Raw genomic sequence first — 13500 nt, 5'->3', positions numbered from 1 at the left:
AAGTAGGCCAAATAAAACAGCAGAATTGTTGAGCATCTTTTGTTAAATTATACTTAACATGTGTACCCCTTTAGAAAGATGTATGTCTTCAGAAGTGCAATGAGCTTGTGGCTGAGAAACACGAACGGGGAGAGAGAAAATAAAGAGAGACGAGCACATCATCTTTGGTCTTTTTGTGGGATTTGTTGACAAAAAGAAAAATAGAGTTAAACAAAGAAATGTTCACATCAAATTACATAATTTTGTATCCATGTACTTTCATGGATTTAAAATGATTCAAAGAGCAAGACTGAATAACAAATGCTACTTAAATCTGGTCTGAAAACACACATCAGGTGAAAGACAGAAAGGTACAAACATAGTGGTTTGTTTGTGATCAATATGTAAATAGATGTGTGCAAGAATGTAATGAATGAGTGTTTTCACTAAATGTATCAACAACTTACCATGTCTCAAAGATCGGTGAGCTACCAAACCCAAGTGAGAAACAGATATGTCAGAGACAGGTTGATGGTGCGCAAAACACAGCCTTCAAAGACCTACTCCATATTCAGCATGACTAGTACAACACGCACCAACGCACACACACAGGTTGTATCTAGATAATACACTGCATGCTGACATTGGGAGCCTGAGTGATCAAAGTCCCCGTGTGAAATGCGTTGTTAACATGCTTATTTCTCTGTGTGTGTGTTTGTGTTTGTGTGAAATGCGTTGTTAACATGCTTATTTCTCTGTGTGTGTGTTTGTGTTTGTGTGAAATGCGTTGTTAACATGCTTATTTCTCTGTGTGTGTGTTTGTGTTTGTGTGAAATGCACGACATGATCAATTATAAAGAGGAGGCCATGGTGGCTGCAGAATTGAAGCAAAGAAAGCAAGCTCCTAATTTGTTCACATATATGGATGAAACAAACATAATATAAATCGAATGGCAAGTTCAGAGTGTTTTATAAATACAGACGGCCGTGAATATCCAGCTTATGGGCTCCTTCCTTTCCTTTGATCCCTGCTGTCTCTCTGTCCTCTCTCCAGTAACCATCTTACTGGACATCCTAATGAAACTGCTACTCTCCACATCTGCCAGCGCGAGCTGAAGTTCATCAGCACTACGAGTGATTCACGGTGATGCTGCATATGGGGACCCGGAGGTAGTGCTGATAACTTTCACACACTCAGGAAACTAGAGGACAGGATGACCTCAAGAGACTGTTAACGTGCACGCAGTCAATTGTTTTAGCTTTAAAAAACGGATGTAAAATCACTGAATCCCACCCAAAGAAAAAGGTGCATGATCATGGAATGTGACACTTATTTGATTACATTTAAAGGGGACCTATCATGCAAAAGGCACTTTTTGATGTCTTTTATACATGAACATGTGTCCCCGGTGTGTCGGGGAACTCACAAAGTGTCAGAAAACAAAACCCTCTCTCTTTTCCTCCGCCCCTGCGAGATGGAGTTCATGACTTTATGAGCTGTTCATGAGCACTCATGAAACATTCATGAACACCTCATTATATGTTCACTTGTCATGTTCAAGAACCACAATTCTTAAAATGCTCATGAACCATTTTAAAGAGCAGTTCATGAAATGTTTATGAACTTTTCATGATCCAGCCAATCACAACATTATAATTAAAACCCCAAAAAGTTTGCATGAGTATTTCATGAACTTTTCATGACTATGAGCATTTCATGAATTTTGGATGATTGTGGCAAGTTCAGAATATTTTGGAATATTCATGAGCATTTTATGAACTTTTGATGATCAGTGTGATGTTTTTAAAAACCTCTTGAATATTCATCTACTATTTGAACATTTCTTTCTTTTTTTAAAACTTTTAATCTTAAAACAAAACAATAGTGAATTTGAAACTGAACATTATCTGTATTTATTTTGATGACATTCATATCATTTTATGGTTTATCTGTACTGTTTGAGGAGCAGTACGAGTACGTAGCGCCAAGGTGGAACCTTTGGCAGGTGAGCGGTGACATCTGGGTTACCTTAGGGGGGACACTTCCGCCCCCTCCTCAGAAGCAATCCAGACGATCAACCGGATCCTGTGTATAATTATTGCTGCTCCACTTTTCTGTTTTCTACAGGTCAGTACATAATGAACATGATCGATGTTAACTTGTGTGAATTAGATATGATGTTGGAGATGTTTAGGAGAGTGTGTCAGAAGGTTTTGAGCATGACATAGTAACGGTATTTTAAAAATACTAAACTGTCGGCAACAATAGATGCCATTTTCGCGGGCTTCAGCCGCGCCTGGGTAAATGTGACCTGAACAAAGGCTCGCAGGCAGGTTAGCTGCTGTGCACGGGTAATATGTTTTGTTTACCTGAGTGCAGTCTTGCAGGCACATTGCCTTGTTTTTTGTTTATTAACATTGACAGTGTATTTTTGTGATCTCCATAATATGTTATATTTGGTAAAGATAGATATATTGATAGAAAGTATTATTTGATAGCGTTATGTGTTTATAGATAACAACCTGTCCTTCACTGCAAACATAGCTGCTACAACCCGCTGCTGCAGATACACGCTTTACAACATCAGGAGGATGCGTCCCCAGCTGACCCAGAAAGCGACGCAGGTTCTGGTCCAGGCTCTCATCATCTCACGCCTAAACTACTGCAACTCCCTCCTGGCTGGTCTACCTGCATGTGCCATCCGACCTGCAGCTCATCCAGAATGCAACGGCTCGTCTGGTCTTCAACCTTCCTAAATGTTCCCACACCACGCCGCTCCTCCGCTCCCTCCACTGGCTTCCGGTAACTGCTAGAATCCACTTCAAGACAATGGTACTTGCGTACCATGCTGCGAATGGATCTGGCCCTTCCTACATCCAGGACATGGTTAAACCGTACACCCCAGCACGTGCACTCCGCTCTGCATCAACCAAACGGCTCGCTGCACCCTCGCTGCGAAGGGGACCCAAGTTCCCATCAGCAAAAACACGTGGGTTTGCTATCCTGGCTCCAAGATGGTGGAATGAGCTCCCCATTGACATCAGGACAGCAGATACACACCTTCCGGCGCAGACTGAAAACTCATCTCTTTCGACTACACTTCGAGCGATAGAACTATTAACAAAGCACTTGTATACTAATAAAGGGCTGGCTTATCTAAAGCCAGTTGAGTAGCACTTGAAATGTTTTTGCTCTATGAAACCTGATGTACTTTATGATTCTGTTTTCTTCAAGTTTGTATTTTGTTGGTCGAACGCACTTATTGTAAGTCGCTTTGGATAAAAGCGTCAGCTAAATGCAATGTAATGTAATCATTTATATTGACTATGTTGAATTTCTCCTTGAGATACAGTAATTGACTGTGACAGACAGATAACTTAAATGGAGAAATGTGATGTTTGTAAAGTTCAGCTATTTGAATGTAACTGTGTACTTTGAATTTTGAATAAGAAGCATTCCAGACGATCAACCGGATCCTGTGTATAATTATTGCTGCTGCACTTTTCTGTTTTCTACAGAAATCATTTATTGTTGCTGTGGTACCCAAGCTTTTGGGACCCGTAATAACATTTTTTGTGCAGCTGAGTATCAAGAACTGTGCTTCAAATAGTGATTCAAACTGTTCATGAATGGTTCATGAAGTTGTTATGAACAGTTCTTGATATGTTCATGAACAATTCTTGAAATGTTCTTGGTTGAAAACTGAATATCCCTACACACTCACTGAAAACTCCATTTCATGAATTGTTCATGAACCTGCCTAAAACCATATTCCATGAATTGTTCATGAACCATTCCAGCACAGGAGTTTCATGAGTAGTTCATGAACTGCCCTAGTGCCATTTAATGTTCATGACACTTTCATGAACAGTTCATCAACTTTGTTATGAGCTGTTTTTGAGCTGTTCATGAATATGGTTCACTGATATTCCATGAACTTTTCATGACAAGTTCATGAACAGTTCACTATCATCTCACTACCCACATCTCTAAGAAAAAAAAAAAGTGGGTGCTAACAAGCAGATCCAGAATCTTCGCTCCTATCACGTCATTGGCGACATTTGGCCGACGTGACACGTCCCAACCTATCGTCTCCGGCACACGTGACACGTCCCAACCTATCGTCTCCGGCACACGTGACACGTCCCAACCTATCGTTTCCGTATATAGTCGCAGGTGTGTGTCTGTGTATTCAGCAGGATGTCTGCTGGATGCACTTATAGTAAAGTTGTTATATATATATAATACATATAATGGCATGGTTCTAGCGGTAAACACTTAAGAAAGAACATGTCAAGCTGTGTGCTGTATCAGAAACATGCTATGTGTTTACATTAGCAAGCATGCTAACACTTAGAGCTAGCCATGGAGCTAACGCTGTAGGCTACTGGAGAGCATATGTGTAACGTAATGTCCTTGTGTGGTAAACCCTGTGAAAGATAAAGGTTTGAGCTCCATACCGTTTCAGAAATAATGCTTGAAGTGGTTGGGAGCATAATATGGCATTTAATCACTGCAGCGTTTAGCTGAGATCTCCCGGTAGAAATCTCTCTTGCAGGGGAAAGCTGCGTGACGCTACAAAGGGGCGTGGCTAGCAGCAGCCGTTCCATTTAAAGCAGAATCAGCCTGTTTGGAACAGGGCTGCAATAGAGGGGTATGAGCAGCATGGCTACAATGGGTGATCTGTTTGGTATTTTAAGCAAAAAAAAACTTCACAGACATGTTTTGTATAGGTATGGCCCTACAATATATTTTTCAAATATAGCACAATAGGTCCACTTTAAATGAGATATTAACAAAATGGATTTGTGGTGTAGCAAATTGATAGTTATTGAGTTATGCCCTGGCCCAGTCTTCATCTCAAACACTGAACTCAGCTGTTTTTAATATCTCCATCTTTGTCTTACCATTCTTAGGTGTGCGTGTAGGGCTACATAGAGCCACATGGTTATAGTTGTGCTGATGGGTACCTGCAATGACAAAAACAATTAAAGATCAGTGTCAAAGAGGAATGTGCTGTATCAGCTATTCAGACTGTGTCAGGCTGACAGAGAGATTATTTCGTTTTTTTATTTTTTTATTATAAAACTTTAACAGTGGTGCAGGAATCAGTCCTAAAACCCAGAAATGAATCAGCATTTGAACACTTCCATTTCCCTTGTCTCAAAGTCAATGTATTTTTTTGATGGGTTAAAAGCGTGAAATGCTGTGGTCTGCGGTTAACACAAGCCAAAGATATTTGATTGTTCTAGAAACTTATATAATACGCCAGTAAATACTCCCCTGGTGAATGTCAAGGCTTCTATGTGTCTTAAAAAGACGGTTGCAAAATGTCTTAATAAGACTACTAAACATCATCACGCACAACATTAGCCGCCTTTAGCTTATCGGTGGTAATGCTCAACATAGCAACCGCGATGTAGTTTGTTTATAGCCATACGTTAGCTTTTTCCTTACGATTGCATGTTTGTGTTGTTAATATGTGGATATTATATTACTGGACAAAACATGTAAGTATCATAAATGTTTGTTTGCTACAGATCTTATTTTTCTGCAATATTCCAAAATCATAAAGAAATGTTTTATCTGGGGAGCCCTTCTGATGCTAACCTCCTGGTCGGCCACAGAGTTTGGGGATATGATGTGTCGAACAGAATGATGCCATGATATAGCCTTTTAAAAGGAATGGTTTGAATAGAGGCAACTGTAAAATTGTCTTAAACATTCTGTCTGTTTAAATATTTGAACTAATATTATATAATTGTATTAATGTTTATTGATGAAGCATTCACTGTATTTCATGCATAAAGCTTTGATAATTCAAACGCTCTGTCAGAGGCCGAGACAAGCTCATGATGATAATTCAAAAATCTTTAACAACAATCTTTAAAATGTTAAACAAAGAATCATTTCTTTTATAAAAATATACTACTACTACTATTAATAAGTCCATGATTAGATTATTTCAAGTAGACATGTGTTATATACAAGTGTTATATACAAGTTTTTCACAGTTGTGCATGCTGCGATGGCACGTCCCACAATATTTCCCTTACCAAAACAAAGTCCTTTGATTTGCCTAAAAAAATCTAAATCTGTAAATCATGCATGTAGGAATACTGATGATAAGTCTCATATGTAAATATTTTGTTATGATGAGCTAAAAACATATTTGCTAATGGAGCAATCTGATGGAGAACCCTGACATGGACTGATGCTCATTTTTGTTATCTCAAAGAAGTGAAGTCTGGTGATGTCCTTGTAAAGCCGGTGTGAGGGCGCTGCACAGAGGAGAGACAGAGGCCTGTAACTCATTACAAACCTGAACAGCCATGTTCAAGGACCTAGGGAACAATGAACCACATTCTAGACAGAGTCCCAGTGCAACCACAACCCCAAGCTCCCAGAGTCAAGAGAATTATGCTAACATTGCAAAATAACCTCTGCACACCAAGGTACCATGATGCAGCTCCAGAAAGTGTGTGTGTGTGTGTGTGTGTGTGTGTGTGTGTGTAGGGAGGATACAATGAGCCCCCTGCACACACTGCTGTCAGCTACCGAATGCCTTCATCTCCTTTAATTGCCGTGTGGAAATAGATGCAAAGCCACTGCTGTTGTGTAATCACAGAGTGGGTTGATGGTTTATGATTGACATCCTCTCCAGATTGTTGGGTTAAACAGGGTTCCTATCTAAATTGCTAAATGGATATTTTTCTGTCAGTATGTTGATGACACAGCTGTCTAAGTTGTTTCTGATTTAAGGTTGGCCTCACCTTTGCATCAAGATACTCACATTACATTTTCCTTTGCTTTCAACCAAACTCCAGAGAATAGCTCATTAGCATAGCATCCAGATGGCCCACAAGTGACTCAGTAATCTGACATCTGGCATTTTGTTTCACATCACCCTTCCAAACATCACATCCACATTCACACTTAGACGAGGAATGCTGAGCTCTCCGCAGAACACCTGGAACCCGGTGCTAAGGTTAAAAGACATTTGCAGAACCAATGAGAGAATTAATTTCTAAGAACTCATTCCGTCAAACAGCTGAGCAGCCAGCTCATAACATAGCCAGTACTGTGGGTGGTTTGTCCGTGTAAGTGGGTGTGTCCACGATCTCTGCTGTTTCTATGTCTGGGGAAGTTATGAACAGAGTAGAGATGAGGCAGTTCTCTCTAACTTAAGAGTCAGATAAAGATAAAAAACCTGGGGAAAGATTGGAGAAAGAAAAGTATGTGAGGGGCGAGTGGTCTGAAAAGAAGAGAGACAGCATCATGGTCCAGTGATCAGCAGCTCTCCACCCCCCATATCTATTAGAGAGCTGCCCTCTGCTCCACTCCACTCTCTCTCCAAATCCCTCTCTAAAACCAACAGCCCTGCCATCCCATTAGCCCTGCCAAGTGGAGCTACTGGAGCTATGAAAGCCCCGTAGGAGGTTGGGGGGGGGGGGGGGCGAAGACAGAGTGCACTGTCCATGTGTGCAAAAAGGGTGTGGATGTTCCTGTCCTAGTGGCTCCTCACGTCCCTCTGACATGTACCTACTGACCAACAGTGCTCACATGTAATCCCTACATGTTAACTGCCAATGTGGATATGTTTCAGATGATATTGTTTTGTAATGCTGCTATTTTTGTTTGTATAGGTAAAGTATGTAATTACAGTATTATCTCATGTCTGCTAACCAGTGAAAACACATGTTCAATTGGTTGGGCTGAAAAGCTGTGCCTGAATGTGCAGATATCATTCTACATTAATAGAGAGCTTTATTAATGAGCCACAAGAGCCGCAGATTGCAACGTTTCTGTGTGCACAAATAAAACACCAACAGACTATATTGCCATTAAGTATGGCTCTTTATCTCATAACGCACAATCACCGACAGGACCCCAAAGGTCAAGCAGTCACTTGACATGCCTGTTCAGCTTGACAGTAGTCCACAGCCTCAGCAGGGATGGAGGGCAGGAGGTTGAGATGGACTTCATATCCAGTTCATTTTGAAATGTGATAGACAGTGAACCCATAGGGATACTGTGACCCTGTGTGTTAGAAGGCAATAACAGATCCATGTTGTTGAAGTCGTGCTTCATGATGTTCCCTCACTATAGAGCTTTAAAGGTAATACTCTTTCCTGAAAATCAAACAGTGTAACAGTCGGGCATTTTCATGTGACGTTATATCTAGGAATGAAAAGCCATTTATTTCAACAGTTGATTGACATATCCACTCCATTTGCGAGCTGTTGAAAAGCTGACTTCCTTTGAGAGGAGGCAGAGGGTGAGGAAGAGGTAGAGGAGGAAGAGGAGGGTCCGTATATCTTAAGCAAAGATAAGCACAGATTTATCTGATGTCTTCTTAAAAATAAAAGAAGTAACATCATCAAAACTGCCTTTATCCATGCCTTTATAGACCAGCCCTCCTCTCCACTGAGACGTGAAGACCACACACACCATACAGGTTAGCACATTCATTTAGTAACGTGGGTAACACAGAAAAAGCTACAGTGAAACAATTCAATACATACTTTCAAAGGGAAGGAATTAGAACAGAGGAGTGAATACACAACGATGTGGGCCATCTGCAACACGCATCAAGAGGGACACAATATTCTGCTTCCATTCAGTATGTTCTAGTTTGGTACGCTTGTTCATGAATTAGACCCATACTCAATGTTTTCTTTTGTTCAAATCAAAGACTGAAGACAGCGGACATATTCTCTTCACAATGTTTTCCTTGAAGGTGTAACGGTACTTGTATTTGCCAATAGCAGTGCTTGTTTAGTTTATCACCAAATGAGTTTAAATTGTCTCATTTGGATTAATACATTGGGACTTTATATTTCAAAGAGGGGGCCCCCCCCCCCCCCCCCAGGGAGTTTTGCAGTGAGACAGATGTTATGTCTGTCAGCTAGCACATGCTAGTTGGGTCAGCCCCTGAATGTAAGCTCATTCTCAAAGAGTCCTGTAGTTTCTCAGTGAGCTGGAGAACAAGGCAGGTTGTGTGCGTTACAGTGCTACGGCTTGCTATCATGTGCATAACCTGCATGGGAGAAGATTACTCATGACATTTAACAATATAACCGTCTACATGAAAGCAACACACGGTATGCCTATCCCTCATGTGATTCTCATTTCACAGTATGACCCTTGGAGACATTAGGTTGGACACACCCGACCATTAAGAAGCCAGAAGTTGTTCTTTCCAAAACAAATCGTGGTGGTATGGTATTTCACATTTCGATGAGTACTGTACATGAGTTAAACAAATAAGGTATTATATGTTAAGTAGTGATCTTCAGAGGTGTTGGTAGGCATCTCTTTTTTACTTTGAACAGAAACAAGCAAATATTGCCTCCTGGTTGCAGCTCTTATTGACCTGGCATTGACCTGTGTACCGTTACACCCCAGAAACCATAGCACACACACCGGATTGCACAGAATGCACACATGTAGTCATCACACACAAAGCAGGGCTAAATGTCCAGGGGAAAGTACACATGTTAGGTATAGAGAGGTAGAGGTCAATGGGAAGGCACTGCGCTACAATCAGCTGCCTCCAAACCATCATCAGAGGTTACTCCTGACTAACAGGTTCATATGAAAAATACAGAAATCAAGGAGAAGTGGTTGGAGGCAACTTTGACCCTTGAGCAAAGTACAGCCATCCCTACCATGGTGACTGTGGGAGCGGACCGGCCAATGATTTTCTCCTAGAAAACAAAACCCAGTGGTTAGATTGGCTGCTTGTATACAACAGAGCAATACAGTGATAATGAGCAACTGTCCGTTATTGTATTCACACTGAAATGTTTGGAGAGGGTTAAAATCATAACCACAGTCTTGGTCATGAGTAAAAAGGTTCATTATGAAAATTGGCATTTGTGACACTCAAACATCTGACAGTAAATATAGCTTGGTTATAGGAAAACCATCCTTTTCAAACAGAGCCCTATCACAGCAAGAGATATGTGGACACAGGGCTGCTGGAAAGGTCAACAGTCTTACGGCCCGTCCACACACAGGCATGAAAAACATCTTGAAAAATCTTGATGCTGGGCGTGTCTGAAGCTGGACGATTTCACGCGCCCAAGGCGACCAACAACCAATCACATGAATCTCCCGCCCCAGACATACAAAGCAATAGCAATGTTAAAACGAAGTAAACTGGATATAAACTCCCCAAACAGGCGAAAACCTACCAGTTTCACCCACTGTCTCTGCCACCTCCCTCCATGCCTGGTTCCTTTGGTTTGTATCCCGTTAATAGTTCTGGTCGTAAAGAACCGGGTGATTTGCTACCGTAATTTCTCGTTTGGAATATGAGGAAATGAACTGCGGTCTGGCTCTCCCAGCTTGCACGCGGTTTGATTAGCTAGCGCTTGTACTGGCGGGATTTGCATAAACGGGATTTGATTGGCTGATGCCAGCTTTGAAAGCATCGGGAGCATCAAAAGTTGAACATTGCTCAACCTTTGATGCTCACGATGCTTGCAAAGCCATGCTCCGCTCCCCACAATGCAGTTCGGCGAAGATTACAAATCTTCTACGTCACCCCATTCAAGTGAATGGGCGAAGCTTTGAAAGATTTTTTTCATGCCTGTGTGTGGACGGGCCGTTAGTGTTCGGATATTGATTCAGATTTTTGGTTCATGCCACCTGACACCATGGTACAAAGCATTCACATATCTTCCTCTCTTTAACACACAGAAAATGCCATCAAGTGACATAACAATAGTGGATTGGAGTAGGAGGAGAGAACAATGAGAAGAAGTAAGGAGGGGTGAAAAGTCACTGTTGTTCCACACACCTTGACACCGCAGGACTCCAGCCCTGCGGCACTCTGATCCATCACTATGGATTAACCCTCAGCTCTTCATCTCGCTGCCTCCCACACAGCTGTAGGGATGCCTTCCCCAGCTCTGCGTATGAATGCTTTTCTCACCAGTTTTCACCTTAAACCCACTGACCAAATAAAGCTTTGTATTTCAGAGAACATTCATGATACAGTCCTGCCGATGAGCATGAATTGCAGATTTCTCTACATCGGCGTACTGAAAGCAGCCGAATGTTGACATGAAATCCCTTCAGAGAGAAATATGCAAACAGCACATGGCAGTACTAAAATGCTAAAGTACATAAAACATCAGTTCCAGCTAAGTGAGTGTAGATCAGCACTGCACTGCTACATTGTATATAGTGTGGTTCACAATGTTCCCTTATCTCATGAGCCCTTCTCATTATAACAAAAGCCGACCGGCCATGGAGGCAAAGAGGAGAGCACGATACCGAATGCCGTTTCAAGATGAAATTGTTTTATTTTCTGCTCACAACATGGCTGCCCTCCACCACACACAACACCCACACACACAGAATGGCTGCCTTTTATAGGAGCCTCCAACCTGAATTGGCTGGCACGTACCATTCACTGGTTAAATATACACGTCATTAAATGTCTACATTAAACCGTTAACCACCAATAAATACCTACAGACCCAGAATATATACATAAATAATAAATAAAATAAGTGCAAAGTACTGCTAAACTTCCCCTCTGCCCGATTCCCACTTGGTGACTCCCTCCGGTAACCATTTATAGGGTGTGGGCCCCCGGGGAACTCTTCTGCCCAAACACCCTGGGAGAGAGAGACATGTTGATTTACACGTCAACAAGTCAATCATTTCATTGTATTTACTTTGAAGAGTGTCACAAATATTTACATTACCACCAATAATACTTCACAATAATACTATCAAATCATTTCTGAATGAATTCGCATTTGAATGCGTATTCATCTATCACTCAGGCGAACGACGAGAGGGAACGGCCCAGCGAGAGAAACATCTGCAACAAAACAATCTCCAACAATCACATCTAGAAAGATCTGACGTGTTTTTTCAACCTGTGAATATCACTGCGTGCCATTGTTCCTCCATAGGGCTGCTTTAGGGCACAATCTACTAGAGCACAGTTCAAAGTAATACATCAACTCGTTCACATTTAGAAGATAATCAATCCATATTATAGTCATTTATGTTAGATTACTTTATTGTCATTACATAATGCAAGCATAGTGTACATAATGCAAGCATAGTGTAACGAAATTAGGAGGGTCTAACCAGAGTGCAAACAGTCAGTTAAATACACATCTATCAGCAGTCTGTACAGGTATGTGTTACCTTTATTGTCATAATAAAAATGTTGTGTTCATTTCTCAATGTGTTTGTTTATCTCTAATATACACTGGGATGATTTTTTTAAATTGCAATGGTTTATTCATTTAGTTTTAAAAATTGTAATCATTTGACACTTACATTTTGACCTGATCATTTTTTTAATATTTGCAGCCCTGAGCCTCCTTTGCATTGGTATTGATTAGTAGTTCTTGAAAACCCCCTTAGATTTACTTGGTTCAACACATACTTTTGGAGTGGTTTTGACCACATGAATTGGTGTGAAAACACTGGCATTAACCTGACTACAGGGCTGCTGCAGATTCCTACAAGATGACCTTGAGCGTTATTCCAGTCAATAGGGAATCCATGCTTTGACGAATATATAATGCAAGGCTGACATATTGATTGCTGTGGAGTGTGGACACTCAGTCACCCCTGCATCCTTTGTTTGGACGGTCTGTCCGGCCACGCGGGGACGTGAGGATGATGAAGAAGTGTTCCTGGAACCAGTTTACTCTCTCTAAGCTCAACGTTTGGCAACATCTGAAGCTAGTTCCAACAGCTTTAGGAAGGTTTATTTTCTTTGCTTTGTTTGAGGTATGACCCTATATGAGCTGCAAAAGACCAAACTCATCCATTTGTGTTTTCAGTTTAGAGTGGTTATTCAGAACCAAAAAGTAACCTTAATGGAGGATTTTCAGTTTACTATGGAGATGTATTGAGTGTATGTCTGAGAGGTATGAAATTGACAAAAAGATGGCGGTGCCAGTTTGATGTTGAAGGCGTGAGCGAGTTTGAGAAGGGGGAAACTGGTGAGGAAGCCGGAGTATGCAGCATGGCAGGGAGGTTCAAGTCCAGAGAGATAGCCAGAGGGTCAGATAGTCCGGTTAGTACTGGTCAGGTTACTGATGATGTGGTCCCAGGTCCAGATCCAGTGTGTGTCTTTTTTTGGTGAGTTTGAAAATGAATGTTGTCGAGTGATGTTGAAGAAGTGTACTATGTCCAGGAGGTTTGTTATAGTTTTGCCTTCTGGGGCTGATATTGATTTCGAGGTTATCAGAAGAACAGATGGTGATATGGCACAGAGTGAATTCAAAATGTCATATCATTCAGAAGGGATCGGGGGTTTGGCTTTGTGGAGTGTTAAATAACATTAATGACCAGGGTTTTGGAAAGCTAAGTCTCCTCTTTCCAACAGTTTATACACTGTACGACTCAAAATGTGTTTCATGGTCGATGTGACTGATTTTGATAGAGCAGGTTTCATATACATCACGAACATGTACATGCACATGTAAGCACATCAGTATATTACTGAAAAGTTAGCAAAAGTAACTGAAAAGCCA

The 13500-nt window shown here is 41.2% G+C and overlaps 1 protein-coding gene across 4 annotated transcripts in view; it reads right to left on the bottom strand.

The window, feature by feature from the left end:
- The window catches only part of LOC117439215 (protein shisa-6-like), a 66900-nt gene that overhangs the window by 7886 nt on the left and 45514 nt on the right, over positions 1-13500 (bottom strand). For 2 of the 4 annotated variants that reach the window (XM_034075019.1, XM_034075022.1), the window contains 2 exons: positions 4888-4950; positions 447-467 (listed from right to left, as the gene is read on the bottom strand). The exons of 1 other annotated variant lie outside the window; for it this stretch is intronic. In XM_034075019.1, the coding sequence (XP_033930910.1) occupies positions 447-467; positions 4888-4950 (84 nt within the window). The remainder of the gene's footprint in view (positions 1-446; positions 468-4887; positions 4951-13500) is intronic. One more of the 4 variants, XM_034075020.1, reaches the window with a different exon arrangement.

Source organism: Pseudochaenichthys georgianus, chromosome 23 (genome assembly GCF_902827115.2).
Source record: "Pseudochaenichthys georgianus chromosome 23, fPseGeo1.2, whole genome shotgun sequence".
In the NCBI taxonomy this organism is placed as follows: Eukaryota; Metazoa; Chordata; class Actinopteri; order Perciformes; family Channichthyidae; genus Pseudochaenichthys; species Pseudochaenichthys georgianus.
Note: the sequence above shows the minus strand (reverse complement) of the source record. Positions and strands in the feature narration are given on the sequence as shown.